General features: G+C 39.9%; 1 protein-coding gene across 1 annotated transcript in view; it reads right to left on the bottom strand.

Annotated features, from left to right (window-relative positions):
- The window catches only part of vav3a (vav guanine nucleotide exchange factor 3a), a 93,559-nt gene that overhangs the window by 22,538 nt on the left and 54,510 nt on the right, over positions 1–16,511 (bottom strand). The window contains exons 11-16 of the mRNA XM_085362717.1: positions 16,138–16,206; positions 14,916–15,002; positions 14,744–14,829; positions 13,237–13,369; positions 7,795–7,904; positions 1,600–1,701 (exon numbers count right to left, since the gene is read on the bottom strand). Coding sequence (XP_085218843.1) covers positions 1,600–1,701; positions 7,795–7,904; positions 13,237–13,369; positions 14,744–14,829; positions 14,916–15,002; positions 16,138–16,206 — 587 coding nt within the window. The remainder of the gene's footprint in view (positions 1–1,599; positions 1,702–7,794; positions 7,905–13,236; positions 13,370–14,743; positions 14,830–14,915; positions 15,003–16,137; positions 16,207–16,511) is intronic.

Genomic DNA, 16,511 nt, shown 5'->3' with positions numbered 1-16,511 from the left:
TTTTTACAAGTTCCTAAAACACGGTGTAGAATTTTCATGGCCACCCTGACCTTTGACCTTTAATCATTAAAATCAAGTGTGCTTATCCTTAAGCTTGAGTCCAAGCTAACGTTTTTCACTGTGTTTCTGCTGCACACTGTTAATGGGAATAGGATGGAAGGACAACTCTAAAAAACATAACGAGATGAAAGCAAAGACAAAAATAAACAACCTTGAGCTCTGCGAGTAACATTTAAATTAAATTCTGAAATACAATAAGCCTTCTTATCCTCATCACTGGACCAAAGAGAAATTTAAAAGCAACTTTGTATTTGGAGAGCAAATAAGAGCAACTCAGCAAACACCAACATTATTTCAACTCTTTTAACACCAAACCCACTTGAATCAAACTAGTGTTTGGTGGCCTTTTCACTAAAGGTGACAGCCTTTGACAAATGGTGGCAGCTACAATAATAACAGGTACACCATGGTCCCAGTCCAGGGACATCTGAGATGTAAAGCATTAAAACACGAGGAGATCACGCTTTGTCTGTCGCAGAAAGAAGCCAGAGTGTTACAATAGCTCCCCTGCTCTCACGTTAACCTACAGATAAAATTGATGCAAGGTTAAATTCACAATCATCTAAACATTAGGCAGCAGAAGAGAAATGCTGTCGATCCAAAAATGGACTTTCTTACATCAAAATTTTGTTTCGGCCCTGAGAATTTCTGCCAAAGTAATCTCTGTATCTTCCACAGGCAGACACAGAATGCAAATGAGCATGTGCAGAATAAGTGTAATCACTCTGGCTTCTTTCTGCTTTGAGGAATTTGGTGTGTTACAATTACCCACACTCTCCCCTACACAAGGTAAAGTAGATCCCAGTCTTGTTTAAGAAATACTTTAAAGTTTTAGAAAATAATCTTACAGTCACAGGATAAACGTGACTTCTCAGTGACTCCATTCAAATGCATACACACAGCTAGAGATAAATGAAGAGCTCTGGAACAATAGCCGTAACACAATACTCTAAAGGAAGAATAACTATTAGAGGAAAAACTTGAGGTATGATAAAAGATGCAGTCCAGCGTCCTAAAAAAGAAAAGATACACTTCAGACATTTTTATTATTCTGTTGGTGAATCTGCTGCATGGCTCTGTATATTCACAGTGCAATAATCTTGTCCCCGTTCCCCATCCATTGCCTTGAAGAAGTGCTGAAGTGTGACAGACATTTTTCTTCACCGTCTGTGGAAGGTGAGACCACTCAGTCGTTCCCACTGTGAGAGAGACCATGAGCCGCGGTCCTTTGGGTGCCGATACCATTCAGTGAATTCAAAAGGAACTTTGTGTAGCCAAGGCACATGTGCAGAGAAGAAGAGGGGCAAAGGCAAAGTGACGAATAGATTGTTAGGGTACACTGGAGAGGAACAGGAAGAGCCGAGGTCTTTCAAAGGAATCCTGACAGTTGTCTGAAGGGAAAGGGTCCACAGCGCCTCAGTCTTTATGTCTGCCAATAGCCTCAAAGCAGATTTTGTTCTGCTTGTACAGTGTGTGTGTGTGTGTGTGTGTGTGTGTGTGTGTGTGTGTGTGTGTGTGTGTGGGATAGCAATCTCTTACCTAAGCAGCATGTGGCAAGAATTGCAGGAGGTGATTCTTTCAAAGGTGTGCATACGAAATTCATGGTGGTTGTTGGTCGCATTCTCTGGCCGAATGTTGGATCTAAAAGAGATACAATGCACGATAAATACTAGATTCACAGACATCTCAATTTACTCCGTATAAACCAGGCACATCGGGCACTAATGTAATGCTAAACTGCAGCTTTTGACACCACTGATCATTCCGTTCTTACTAACAGATTACAGAAATGAGATGGCATCACTGGTTTTCATTATACATTGCACTTACTTAGAATTCATATTAACAACCTCATCTGCACCCCTTCATACGTGGAGTCCCCCAGGGCTCAATCCTAAACCCATTCTTTTTTCTTTATAAATGTTACCCTGGGTCAGGACGAACATGTATAAAGGCTGATAGTGTCCAATTATGTGTGTTTTTTCTATCTTGGTATGTTTTTACTGTATTGGCAGTGTGTTTGGGATCATTGCTATGCTGAAAAACTGAGCCACTGCCAATCAGAGGCTCTCCAGATGTCATTGTATTGTATTGGTGGATCAAAATCTGAAAATACTGAGTTCAAAATTCTATCAATTTTGAAAGACCTCCAGCGCCACTGCCTGAATACAGCCTCAACCCATGACAGAGCGTCCACCAGATTGCTACAGATTGTTCTAGATACTAACTATTGTACCTCACTACTGACCTCCTCCATACATTCAATAGTTTGAACCAAAAGTTTCAAATTAAGATCTTTTGCAAAAGATTTTCAGTCATGTTCTTATCAAATTTGGCATAGCGCAGCCTACTTCAGTTTTTTTCCACATTTCTAAACATTATTTATCTGTTTCTTTAGATACTGTTTGCTACTGAAGTGGAAGACCTCTATCTCTAATTTTTTGTTCTCCACTTGTCTAATTTCCTCAACTTTTTTGAGGGTAGACTGCACACCATGCAGAGATGCAAGTCTTTGGCTAATAGCTCTTTGGGAATTAGCTTGTTGTTACAAAATTACCGTTTTATTCCTGTCAAACTGTGTAATCTTTGGCATTTTTCATAGATTCAACAAAAAAATGGGAACAAGTTACGTGTAGGAGGCTAGTTACAAAGTGCTAAAGATACCATTAAAATTGATTATTTGCTGAAGTGTCTGGAATCACAATTTAAAAAAATAATAATAAAGAAGTGCGACTCCATGGAATTAAAAAAAGAGGGGTAGCTCAAGACTTTTGCACAGTACTGCACAACAAACTTTTGTTTAACTCTAAGCCTACAAGTTATGGATGTACCTGATTAGCAAAAATCAAACTATAATATACAATGACCACTCTTCAGTCAATTAGTGAATGAAAATTAATTCTTGCTTGCTCCCCTATTTGTTACACTTTCCAATCAGCTGCGCTCTTTGATGAAAATGTCAATTTCAAAGAACAAAAAAGTACATTTTTTCCCCCCACTTATAATTGCAGCCAACAAACTCCTCCATGGCTACAGCAACATTTCCCTGACACGCTTCTTTGAAGTGGGAAGGAGAGAATTGCAAGCACACAGCCAAGGTCTACTAGGAGTGAACACGGGAGGTGTACTCGGCCCCTTGGGACATGGTTGCATGGGTGGGAGTACGGAGGAAAGCAAAAAGGAAACAAGAAAAGAAAGACATGTCTCAGCTTTGTCCATATATTTATCTTCCAGAGGTCATCTCTTTGTTTTCGGCATAAGTGTTTACATAAGAATTTAGGTTTTTATGTACAAGTGCTTAATCTCAGACTAAGGTAATGGGCTACAACATGCTCAGTGGAAAACAGGACAAACAGGGCTGAGACCGAATAAAATAGCAGAAAGGGGAATTTCAGTGCTGTCTTCTCTTCTGTACCCGGGTCAACCAAGACATCAGCTTTGAGGTCAACACTGTCACTGGCTAGAAATTGTGTACCAGAAGAAGGAGGTCTGCTTGAAAAATACAGAATTTAAAATAGATGAAATTTGTAACTGTGTCATTGTAAAAACATTTGCACAGCTTCATTTTTTCTTCGATTCGAAGCTTGTAAAGCTATCCAGTGCAACATTGTGCAGCGTAATTGAAATTGAGCCTCGATTTTAAAGACTTATAAACTCACAGTGTGACTTCATTTGAATTTATCTTCAAGGATAGAGCCCTTACTGTGTGCTGTTCAAGCAAAGGTTTATGTTGAATTTTCATTTCCCTGCTTCGGTACATACACGGTGTGACCACCTCTCGTGGCTGCTAAATCTTAGTCAAGCAGTAAATTCTGGGTGGTTTGGACACAAAGGCAGCGAGTAAGAAAACAACTGTTCACAGATCATCTATTAAGCATCGCCGTGGGAGCGCGTCGCTGTTTGGCAACGCCTCTCAAGTCTCATAGCTCGTTAGCTGAGCCCCAAATATTAATCAACCAAAGCTCCAGTTTTCTCAGTTTCACATCACTTCATGTTTTTGATCCTCACTTCCTGATACCTTCTTGAAGATGTTATTTCACAGATTTTGTCCTATTGTTGTCTGTTTTTTTTTTTATTTTTATGTTTTAATTGAGGCAGAGCCTGCAGGAGAAGCAGACTGTTGTCAACTCACTACAGTGAGAAGTGTAACAACAAACTAATACAACAGCTGCCCTATGCCATCGATCTATAGGAAAATGTAGTAATCCACAGATTTAATGACACTAATGTTTATTTAATGATAATAAAACTGATACTGCTTCTGTATGAAGGGCCAAGAGTGCCAAAATGAAGTAAATTAAAAAAAAAAAAATCAAAAAAAATTAAAATCTGTCAATAATTAATTAGAGATAAATACATATATTATTATTTAAATGTCTTGATGCATGCTCAGTCATCCAGGTAAGTAATTCCCAAAAGGTGATTTACACCTACAGACCAGTGGACACTCTTTCAGTGACAAGGATGTACACATCCTGGACAGGGAGGAACACTGGCTTGAGCACGGAGTCAACGAGGCTATTTATGTGAAAAGGGAAAGACCACCTCTGAATCGAGGAGGGGGCCTAAGGGTACGTCTTTCACCATCTTACAATGCTGTGACTGACATGGTACTCATGGCCATTGATCAGTGGTCTTTGATCAATGGCCATGACGTGTTTGAGGGGAGTTATTATTTCACGTCACTATGAGCATTTAGTAACACATGAAAGGAAATCCTGTTCGTGTATTACTCACCAGAGCATGTCGCATAAAAAGAGATAAAAGAGGCAAAACCATGCGCCATAGTCAGGAGTTAACATGGGCAGGATTTTTTCTTTGTTTGTTTTATTGGCACAACAACAGGACTGAGGTGTCCATAAGTTGTTGGCATCTGTCCTACAGAGGAAAATGTCTGTACTTTTGTCATCTCTGCTACTATTAATTACTATATTAATTAATTAATTAATTAATTAATTACATATTTAATTATATTTAATTATGTATTTAGTTAATTCATTTTGGCACTCGTGGCCCTCCACACTTCTGAGGGGGTGTTGGTCTTTTACACTTTAAAGCCACTTTCAGCTGCTCACTTATTCACAAGGGGTCACCACAGCAGGTAGCGCCGCATGTCTGATTTGGCAGATAAATACTCACATAAAGTCAGCACCACTAACACTGATCAAATACTTCGTATATTTATGTAATATATTTACACATGTTTACTCAGCTGGAGGAAAACCAGTTAGTGTGTGAAAACATCTGTATAATCTCCTCTGTGGCTCTGTAGATGTCATATTCATTTCATCAGTGTTGGTGCCCAAAACTTCACTAAATATAACACTGTCCTGCACTGTAATACTTCCCTGTCTAAGCCTCTGCCCTCAGTGTTTTTCTTTCTCCGTTTTGAAAGAGGGATTCTGGTGCACCTCTTGGTCTCGACAAATAAAATTACAATAATCCTGATTAACAGAATCACAGCTTTATTTCATGTTTGAGCCCCGTGCTGTTACACTGTGCATTATCGCATCATTGTGCAGGACTATCACTCATGCTTGGTCAGGACCTGCAGGTTTCACATTGTAAGGCACTGGGTAGGCCCTTTTAGCATCGTTTGTCAGCGTGCAGTGACTCCAACAGAGTTCAACTGGAGTCCCAAATGCAACAAAAAAGGAAAAGTCAGATAAAACAGTAAAGGTCAAGTGATACCAAGAAGATTTCTGCAGGATTTTTCTATTTTATTCTTTCACACAATGAAAATCGGCCCTAAAAAGGCACATCACTGTGCAGGGGTTCTGCTTGTGTTTAAGTATGCTGAGACGGGGTTCTTGGCCAAGAGTCAGTGTGTGAAGTTGTCACTGTAGATTGTCATCATACTTATGTGACAGACACGTCATAATATATAACAATAACTACCTGTCTTCACCAGCTCCTCTCCTATATGCAGTCTCCCATCTACCTAACAGCAGTGGCACCGCCTAATTTTGCTGTTCTGACGATCAAAACAATCACAACAACCTCAGTGATTTAAAAAAAAGTTTTTATAACAGATTGGAATAATAATTGGAATAATTACAGATTTCAACTTTTACTCCATCTCAGCAGAGGTGGGAAGTAACAAAGTACAAATACTTCATTATTGTACTTCAGGAGAATGATCAGGTGTCTGTACTTTTACTTTCACTCCCTACATTTTGAAGCAAATAACTGTACTTCTACTCCTTACATTTTCAAAACGGGCTCGTTACTTTTGCTTTGACATTGAGGGGAGTCATTATTAAATGGATTTGAGCCTAAACAGTAACACATGACAGGCAATCCTGTTTGTGTATGAATCACCAGATTTACTCATTTTCCTGTTTACAGATAAAGACATGCAAGTACACAACAGAAAATAGAGCTATTTTTGACTTTCTTTCCTTTTCTCTGTTCATTTTCTACTTAACTGATTCAAGCCGAGTACATTTATTAGAATTGAAATGTATCTACTAATATTATTTATTATTACATCAATATACCACAAGGTTCAGTTAGCCTTGCACAAACACATCAGGTATAAATGTCCTCGAAAGAGCTACTTTTTACTTTCTTACTTTGATTGCAGAGAAAATACTCAAAGTTTTCACTTTTACTTGAGTAAAGAAGTTGAATCAGTACTTCAAATTTTAGTGGAGTATTTTCCAATAGTAGCATCTGTACTTCTACTTAAGTACAGAGCTATCTGTACTTTCGGCACCTCTGCATCTGATATTCTTGTGTCGGCCCCGAATCACATCTTCTACTAACAATCTTGGTATTATTGTTTAACAGCATTTGAATTTTAAACATAACATCTCTGAATCCATCCAGTCCTGTATCTTACATCTGAGAAGCTGCAAAAAATCTGAATCAGCCAATTGGAGATTTTATTACACCCACTTTAAAGTCTGAATCACGAAATACTGTAAATGTCATAAAATTCTTTGTTTTTTAAATGTCAACTGTTTATTTAACCTTCTGACAAACTAAAAAAATTAAATTAAATTAAATATTAATTTGCACATGTGGGTTTTAATTGTAAGTTTTAATAATTTTTGCTATATCTGACACTTTGTGCAATTTATTATTTTAAATGTATTGTTCATTTTTTACACTAATGATGCAGAGGTCTACATACAGATTACTGTAACTCGTGTTTCACGTGGGCTTCACAGTCCTCCCTAACCATCTTCACTTAGACTGAAGTATGCAGCAGCTAGTGTCCTTGTGTGGCTGCATTTCAATGATTATAATGAAATATGAAAGTAACTGTGTGTACTGTGTGATGGGATAAGACTCCATATGAAAATAAAGTCTGCTTCTTCATGTAATAATGTAATACTGCCCTTCCTAGTATATTATCTAATTGTGAGTCAGAGAATACAGCTGGTTGCGTCTTCTTTCTTGGCTCTACAAGTGAAGCACTAGTTTGACTTTCTTGGAACCAGTTTGCCACTTTGGGTAAATATGAATGCATTTCAGGGTGAAGGGTGGTTGATGCGGTTGACACCTGATGTTTTAATGAAACGCATCCAAGTTAAGCTTTCTGAGTATAAAGTTTCGTGTTAGCGCACACTATCGTCTGTTCATCTTTGTGTCACGGTGTCAAGTTCCTCATAAATGGAGATGGAGACAAAGTTCCTCATAAATCAAGTGGCCTAACTTGAATAACAGGACTAAAAGCGCTCGGCATTTTGATGTCCTGACATTGTTGTGACGCAGCTGCTCACTCACATGGCCATGCTGAACTGTTCCAACCACTTCTTTTTCAGGTCTTTGGTCTTGAAAAAGAACTCAAAGCCGCTCTGGCCCTGGTTATGAGTGAGGTAGAATCCGTAGGACCACTGCAACAGAGAAAAAGAAAAACACTTGACTCACAAGGTGCAACAATGCCAAATAAAAAAACGGAGGGTTTCGGAGAAAGACGAACAGAGCGGGAGAGAGCCGAATGAGACAGGATGCAGGGAGACAGATGGAGACAAAGAGATGCAAAATGAAAGAGGGATGCCTCAGGGAGAGCAAACACAAAGGCTGAAGGGTTGGAGGGCAGAAGAAATGACAGAAAGAGACAAAACATCGAGGCAGAGCGTGAAGGAGAAAATGAGTGCGAGGTGGCTGTGCCATATAACTGCTAGGCATCAGACTGCATGCACAGACCCAAGTAGTGAACAGGCCTGTAATCTGTTACCATTATCCACTTCAAAGGCTAAATATTAGTCCATTAGCCTCTGTGTCAACACAGGCATCTGGGGTTTTTTTAGACAACATTACAAGACAGATGCTCGAGAGATGCACTTTTTATGACTCGCAGTTGTGGTTTTGAACTTGTAGCACTCAGTTCTGAAAGCTAAAAACAAGCCAAACTCACAGCGCTGTCAGCGAAGCACAGCGGCTCATCTTCTCTATTGAATGAAAAGAGAAAAGGAAAGCAGCGCTCTACAGAAGCATTCCCAGTGGACACCAACGCTTGCACTCAGCAAAGATATCATCTAGCTACCAATTTGTAAAGAGAAGCAGGAGGTGCTTGTCTGTCTTTCTGTCAGTTCCTATGCTTTTGCTTGGCATTCAAAAGGATTACACACCAAGGCTTATAATGTCAAATATTTCTTTGTGGATCTTGCCAAAATATCAATTATTTTGACCCATGCTTATATCTTTGTCATGTGAATCAATGTCGAGAGTGAACTGTGGTATTTCAGAAAGATTATAAAATGCTAGAGACTAACTGGTGGTGGAGTTCAGACCCATGAGTACTCAAAAGTCATTGCTACATTAATACATGAGTAGATCTACTCGATACTCATGAAACATATTCAAAATTCACTCTTTATTTTTTCCCCCGTACTCCCGGAAACACTCCATTGAAGACAGAAACACCTATGATAATTAGCAAAGTGCCAGCTACAACACACTGACTTATAATTAAACATGTAATAGGCAATTTTTTTGCGAAAAGCAATATACTGTATTATTTGACAGTGTTTTGGGCATTTTTATGTGACAAAAAGATGTAACACTGTGATATTAATGATATAGCCACTCACATGTTTATACAACGAGACAAGCCCAAACATGTCTGAGAGTGAGAGCTGCATCCCAGCCTCACAACAATTTAGCATCTAGAAAGGGAGCAACTACAAAAACCTTCTGTATTATCAAAAATTGCAGTATTGCAAATTTCATTAAAAAACATCTTGATACAATATTGAGGGAATATTGTCCAACAGTAATGTTGACAGTAAAGCAGTAATCTTTCCTTACAACTAGCTGTTTACACACTCAGAAGATGCTAAGCGTCATTAGCAGTAGCATTAGCATTTACCTTTTTGAGATATAATCCAGCCTAATTTGAACTCTGTACTAGTCTGGTATTAATGTAGCACTTTTTGATTTTAGCTGAGCACTCAAGAAATTGTGGCTACAAATCCAATCACAGAGCCTTTTTATGTGCTCTGTCTAAGATTCACACGTGTTGGATCTACTGGAAGCGATGCAGTTAGTCGTAGCCAGGGATCAAATAACCGACCCTTTAGTTCCGTGCTGCCTCCTGAACCCCAGCTCCCCCTCCTGATCATCTTTTGTCCTTCCCACCCCCAACAGGTCACTCCCTGATCCTGGTTTAGCTTGAGGTTTCTTCCTGTTAAAAGGGAGTTTTTCCTTTCCACTGTCGCCCAGCACTTGCTCACAGGGGGTGGTCAAGTTGTTGGGGTTTTCTCTGTATTATCGATGGTCTTTACCTTACAATATAAAGCACCTTGAGGCGACAGTTGTTGTGAATGTTTGTGACGCCCTGCATGTAATTATTTGAGCTTTGATTATTTGCTACAAAACCGTAGGCTATAGCATTGAGAAGTTGGCTTTCACACAATGACGGTAATTTGGCAAAAGTTTTCTTATTGTTGTTTGCATTTGGCTTATGAGTTAAAGGAGTTTAAGACTCTTTTACCTCCAGATGACTTGCACATAAATGCCGCTGGTTTGATGGAGGTTCTTATTGCCACTTCCCTCAGACACCACTGTCACCTCCATCATCTCAAACATAAATATGTAATCAAACAAACTGCTTTATATCCATCAAGTCAGAGGTGAATGACGCAGAGTTGGCTGTAAGTTTCATAAAATATAACCATATAAACCCATATGGGTCTAAGCTTCCTAATGTCTGCTATTTACAGCATCATTATTACCCAAATCACTGTTTCTTGGAACGCCTTAGATATCATTCCTCATTATGATTGGCAATATTTCCCCCACTTGGCATTTAGTATTCACCGTGTGTTTGTGTGTAGTCAGGCCCAAAGCGAGGTTTAATGATAACACCATCTGGGAGGAGGCAGACTGTTGTAGTCCGACACTGTGTCAGTGTGATCCTTGCAAATGAACAAGACAATGTAAAACATGTGCTGGAATAAGCGTGCACCAAATTATTTAAGAAAGATTCTTTGCAGCTGATTATTTCATTGTTTATGTCGCGAGCTGGAAAGATTTTTTTCACAGAACCTATTTAAGCAGCACATTCAGGGACTCGCGGCACAGACGGCAGCACCGGGGCGGAGAGGTTGCTGTTACAGGTGGTTAGAAAATAGCTGTGAAGAAGCAAGTTGAGTCAATTTCGTGAACTCGCATTTAACTGATAAATTGTTATGGCGCCTCATTATGCAGAACTAGCGCTGTTAATTGGTTTGTCAGGAGTCCAACGCGGTTTCGGAGCTTTGCTGACTCAGTTGTAAAGAGGCGATAATGGGCTCAACAGTGCAAGACTTGCCTCCATTATAGCTGACTGGTTGTTATATCAGATTGTTGTTTTGTTCTGTTTTGTTTTACAGCACAATAATAAGCAAGTTTTGTTATTATTTTATTACTTTTTCACATCGTCTATTACAGCAGCAGAAAAGCCACAATGTAGAATGAAGTCGAGCTAGGACAGACTCGATGGCACGGAGCCCTGGGTGAAATTAAATGTCATCTAAAGCTCTTTTTAGCTGTTATAAAATCACTGTAACTCACAGCTTAAAGTGGGTTATTGCTTTCTGAAAGATGATAACACGCCATAAAATTAAAAGCTAAATGTTCAGGGCATATTTTCTTATTCAGTTAATGAAGCGGATCAGTGCGGCTTCAACGGGACTTAGTCACAATCATACTTCTCTGTCAGCTGTGATGTGTCAGGTCAAAGAAGTTGACTGACATTTTCTTCCACAAGTCAGTCTCCAGCCTAATCAACCAGTTTTTAAAGCGCTTAACACGCTTGTTTTTGTGCAGCTGTGAGGAATAAACCCTGTGCGGCTGGTAGAGACATAAAATGCCAGCGTTGGTTCATTTTTGACAGCTTGATTGAATTGTGGCTAATGTTTCCGCGTGTCTGTGGTACAACATCACCACTGTGGCCTTGCCAAAAGTGGAATAGAGTTACTTCTTTTGGAACCAAAGAAAGATAAAACAAAAAGAAAAAAAGGACTGAGAAATGCCAATATCTTTCCTGAAAGTAGAAAAGCATGTTCCTTGGCAGGTACATGCTAGCTGAATTCACCTGAGAGACTTATTCATGAGCAGTGTGGGGGGGTCCTCGCCTGGCCAAATTCCTCATGTCTTTACATAATAAAATCTGAACACATCTTCTCAATATTGATGCACCATTGTGTTTACTGTATTACTCCTGAGTGATTGGTATATGTGATGTGATGCACAGTTCTTCTATGTATTTGTTCACTTTCCCAGTTCCCTGACCTGATATTGAACTGCTTCTCAAATACCATTAAACACTGCTGGAGGTCATTCAACAGCCAGCTCTTTCTTACACTGAACGCCTGTCAAACATAAGTACACCTAACATCTAATAGTATTAATTAACATTATGTAGTATAGAGTCATGCGTACAAAGATTCTCAGTTACCTGTGTTTTATTGAGACATGACAAATCCGAATGTCTGCAACAAAACAGCCCGGTGTTATTTTGGCTCTGCAAAAACCTCATTTAAAATCACGTTTACCTCTTGTCCCTATTTATAACCACATACTTTTATTATTATTGTTCAAAGATTTTAGAAAAGTATGGCTGATGCCCAAGAAGGGCCTGGGTTTGAATCCACTGGCTGGAGCCTTTCTGTGTGAAGTTTGCATGTTCGCTCTGTGCCTTCATCCAACACTATTCATTCAATTTAGTTCAGCAGTTGCCTCAAGACACTTTATTTTGTAAGGTAAAGAACCTACAATAATCAGATGACCCCCTGTGAGCAGGTACTTGGTGACAGTGGGAAGGAAAAACACCCTTTTAACATGAAACAGTGCAAGGTTGTGCATGTGAGCATGCAGCTGCCTCGCTCTCTGCGTTACCCTTTGACAGAGTGGTGACCTGTCCAGTGTGCACCCTGCCTCTTGCCCTGTGACAGCTAGACTAGGATCCCACATCAGCTCTTTATGGGCCCTTCAGCTTTCCACTCTGTGAAAGCTTTTCTTATTCAGATTTCTTGAAATCATTAGAGCCACACTGCTTTACGAGCTGTAATTTCTGCACTTTGTGACTGTGTTGCGCCTGCAGCAGATGCCCATATAGATCCAGGTTCAGCTCATTGCTAGTGATTTACCAATTCAATATTTGGATCAGATACTGGTTCAGTCCAGACTCACAAAGCTTGATACAGTCTCTGACACAAGGGGGCCGATCTATTCGTCAGTTCTGTATTCTGTGTTTGCTAAGCAGCAATGCACCATGTGTTAGTGGGAGAGCTCACATAGCGAGGTAACATTAAGGGGTTTGTGGTTTGGAGGCATTTTCACACCTACGATACCAATGGTTCTCCTTCATATGTTTGCGGTAGTTTTTCATTTAAGCGCACGCTGTGGTCAAGCAAGTTGACAAGATTTGAAAGCTCTAATGATTTCCCTATTGGCCTCTCTCTCTCTTGTTTTGTTTGGTGTAACACATGGGAAGCTTTTATTACACCTGCAGTAACATAACGTTTGTCATCAACTCGATTAATATCGATTCACTACACCTGTCTGCTGTCAGCTACACGTGACATGCCAGTGTGTGTGTGAACACACTCACACCAACAGCAAAGCTAAAGTAAGAAGCTAAAGCTAAAGCACGATTGTTTACTATTTAATAATGATACAAATTCAGTAAATGCATCTTAGACATATTTATTGGCTGTTCGTGTCTGTGTGTGCACAGACCTTTCGGTTCTCTTTGTCCGACGTGGGATTGTTGGTGACTTTGAAGAGGTGCAAGTCGATCACTTCTTTCATCTCGTAGTTGTCTCCTCGCCGCTTACAAACAATGACCGCAGCGTCAAACAGGAAGATGTGCCTGCAATCCAAAAATGTTCCAGTAAATTCAAGTACATCTCACTTAATAGTTCATGTTATTCACACCGAGGAGTTATGTCAAATTCAGTATTTAAGGCAAAAAGTGATTTTTATGATTCTAACAAGCTTGAAGGTCAATATTTGGTATGACCACCTTTATTCTTCAACACAGACTGAACTCTCTTTGATGATCTTCTACCTAATCACATGAGCCAAGGTGTGAAAACAGGTGAATTAGAACTGAAGAAGCTTCTCGGATGAGAGGTGAAACGTCTTCAAGCAACTTAAAGAAGTCCAGACGCTTTTCTTTCCAAGCTCCTTAGACTACGATGACCTGGATGACTGAGAACCTTCACAGACATATGTGTATTCTGGCATATCTCAGCCTCTTCTCCCTGTTTCTCCTCCTTAAGAATGGCTTCTTGACAGCCACCCTTTCACTGAGACCATTTCTGATGAGACAAAGGACCGGATATATCCTTCAGGTCTGGTGTCAGGCCTTTACTTTCTAGATTTTTGCAAGATTTTCAGATACGGTTCATGTGCTGTAGGTAGTAGTTTGTGCAGGTACCACTCTATTTTTAAAGACATGCTGCACATCATGCTGAGGTATGCCACCTTTTTAGCTAACAACTCTTTGGGAGTCAGTTTGTTGCCACTGAAATACTATTTCATGTCTGTCAGACCAACTCAACTGATTCACAGTATCAACTAAAGAAATCAGAAAAAAATCCATGTTTTTAAAACTGGTTCTTTGCTAGGGTGTCTGCTTTGTGTTGACACAACGCTGGTTCATCTCTTGGGTGAAGTGCCCTTTTTATGCTTGAATTGTTCGCAGGTCAGTGTTAAGTGGTTTAACAAATAAAGCAAAAAAACATTCCTGTGAAAATGTTCAGGTACAAGGACTGGACTGAGTGACAAGGCCTGGAGAACTATTACTCAAGACAAAAGAAAGTCTGGCTCCTTGGAAGCAAAATATAAAGAAATGAGGGGTGACACGAGACTTTTGTAAAGTAGTGCATTTGGAAGCAGCCGGCTTCTGCAGTTCCTGTAATGGCTTTGCAGAGACTCTCAGGCTGGCTGTTATTTTAACAGGCAAATTTAAGTTTCAAGGCGTAGCTAACAATACAAAATCTCTCTAATGGAAAAAGACGCCCAGCCCAGTTTCATCTATATGACTGGTTCAATGTTATTGTTAAGCTCCTAAAGAACAACAGCATAAGCTAAATGCTCATAGCATGTGCTTTGTATTAACTGAGTAATAATACTTCACTGGCTTCAGTTTGCACAAATCTCACAGGTTTAGTCTGAAACAACAAGCGTAACACCTGATTCCATTTCGACTGCAGTCATCCAGCCATTCGCGGCATCTCACCTGTCCTGCTTGGCTCGTTTGTCCACCGAGGCCACCCGTACTTCCCCGTCAACTTTGGGTCTCCCGTAGTTACTCAGACGCTGATTCTGCAGGCGAGAAAAATGAAGGTTATCTGGAGGAAAGACATTCTGAAAAGCTGTCAGTCATTATCTCAAAGAAAGCTGTACCCTACCAGATTTTCAATGGATTTCTGGTACTGATCTATTTCTCGCAATGTCTCGTTGTCCCTCTTGACTTCGTTAACATACTGCGCCAAATCCTACACACACACACACACACACACACACGCACACACACACACGCACACACACACATGCACACACACACACACACACACACACACGCACACACACACACGCACACACACACATGCACACACACACACACACACACACACACACACACACACACACACACACACACACACATGCACACACAAAGGAAAACAAAGAAGCATCTTTTAACTTACTTACATACGGTACAGAGTATCCAGCTGTGCCGAGGAGTTTGTTTCTTTTATGTGCAGTTTTATGTCTCTCTGTTCCAAAAAGATCTTGTGCAATGAAATAAACTTGACTTTAATTAAGCTGAGCGTTCAGCTTTACTGAACAGATTTTCAGGGTTACAAAATCAGGACTAAACACTGCATTCACTGAAGGCTTCTTTATTTATCTGCAGTTACAAAAAGTCGAGCAAGTGAAATGAAGTGGAACTTTTTATGGTAACTTTATTAGATATTATATGGTGACCCCTGAGGTACAAAACACACAAAACAAAGCTGCGTTTATTGTTTACAATGGAACCAGAGTCCCCAAAACACATGAACAAACTAGGCAATTATATTCTGAAATGTTTTTCTTCATGTTTCTAACGACCACCTTCAGCTCTCAAAACACAATTATCATGTCAGGTACCCTAAACAAACATGAACGCACTGTGTTTCTTACCAGAAGGAATTTTGAGTACAATGTGAAGTAAAATCAAAATAACATTTTCTGATATGAGCTGTTTTTTTTGTACATTTTATTAGCTCTTGATGGGTTGTTCTGTGAAACTAGTGTTGGGGGTATGTATTTCTTCATCTGCATTCAGTACTGGGCTTGAGTCTTGAGCCAATCTGCTTCCGATTGTCATTTACTTTGAAAGTGGAAACAGCAGATGAACTGAAGGACCAGATATCTGGTCCTTCAGTTCATCCACCTACTGTTCAGGCTTATACTGAAGCCTCATCGTTTCTCATCAAAAGAGCCCATGTAGCTTTGTCTGCACTTACCTTTTTAAAACTCTTATTTCTCTTTCATTTTCAGGATTAGTTTTTGTACGTTTTGGGTGAATGGCCCTGTTCTGGACCTTCAGTGCACCCAAGGATAAGAGCATATGAAAAGAAAACGTACCTTCATTGCATCTAAGGCGGTCCGTAAATTCGTCTTCTCAGTGCCATCGTGGGTGTGTTTCACAAGCTCCTGTTGGACAAAAAAAACAAACCACAAACACAAAGTAGATAAAATGTGAAAAGGAGGGAAAGGCTGTGAATCATAAAACAAGGGTTACATGAGATATACACATGCCACAAGCCACGCGTGGACTGGAGGCTTTAGCTTTCCAGATACGACAGGAAAACGGCCGCTGTGGAAGTGAATCAGATACTGCGTATGTGTGCACTCATCTATTGCAGGAGTGTGTGCGCAAGTAAGTATCTGAAATTGCTTGGCGGTGCCTCGCCGCAGCGTAAACAAGACATCTAGACCTCGGCGGCAGAGGATAAGGA

The sequence above is a fragment of the Diplotaxodon limnothrissa genome, linkage group LG9 (assembly GCF_057381915.1).
Source record: "Diplotaxodon limnothrissa isolate DT_005_m linkage group LG9, D_limnothrissa_male_GT1.1, whole genome shotgun sequence".
In the NCBI taxonomy this organism is placed as follows: domain Eukaryota; kingdom Metazoa; phylum Chordata; class Actinopteri; order Cichliformes; family Cichlidae; genus Diplotaxodon; species Diplotaxodon limnothrissa.
The sequence above is the reverse complement of the archived record's forward strand: the minus strand, read 5'-3'. Positions and strand labels throughout refer to the sequence as shown.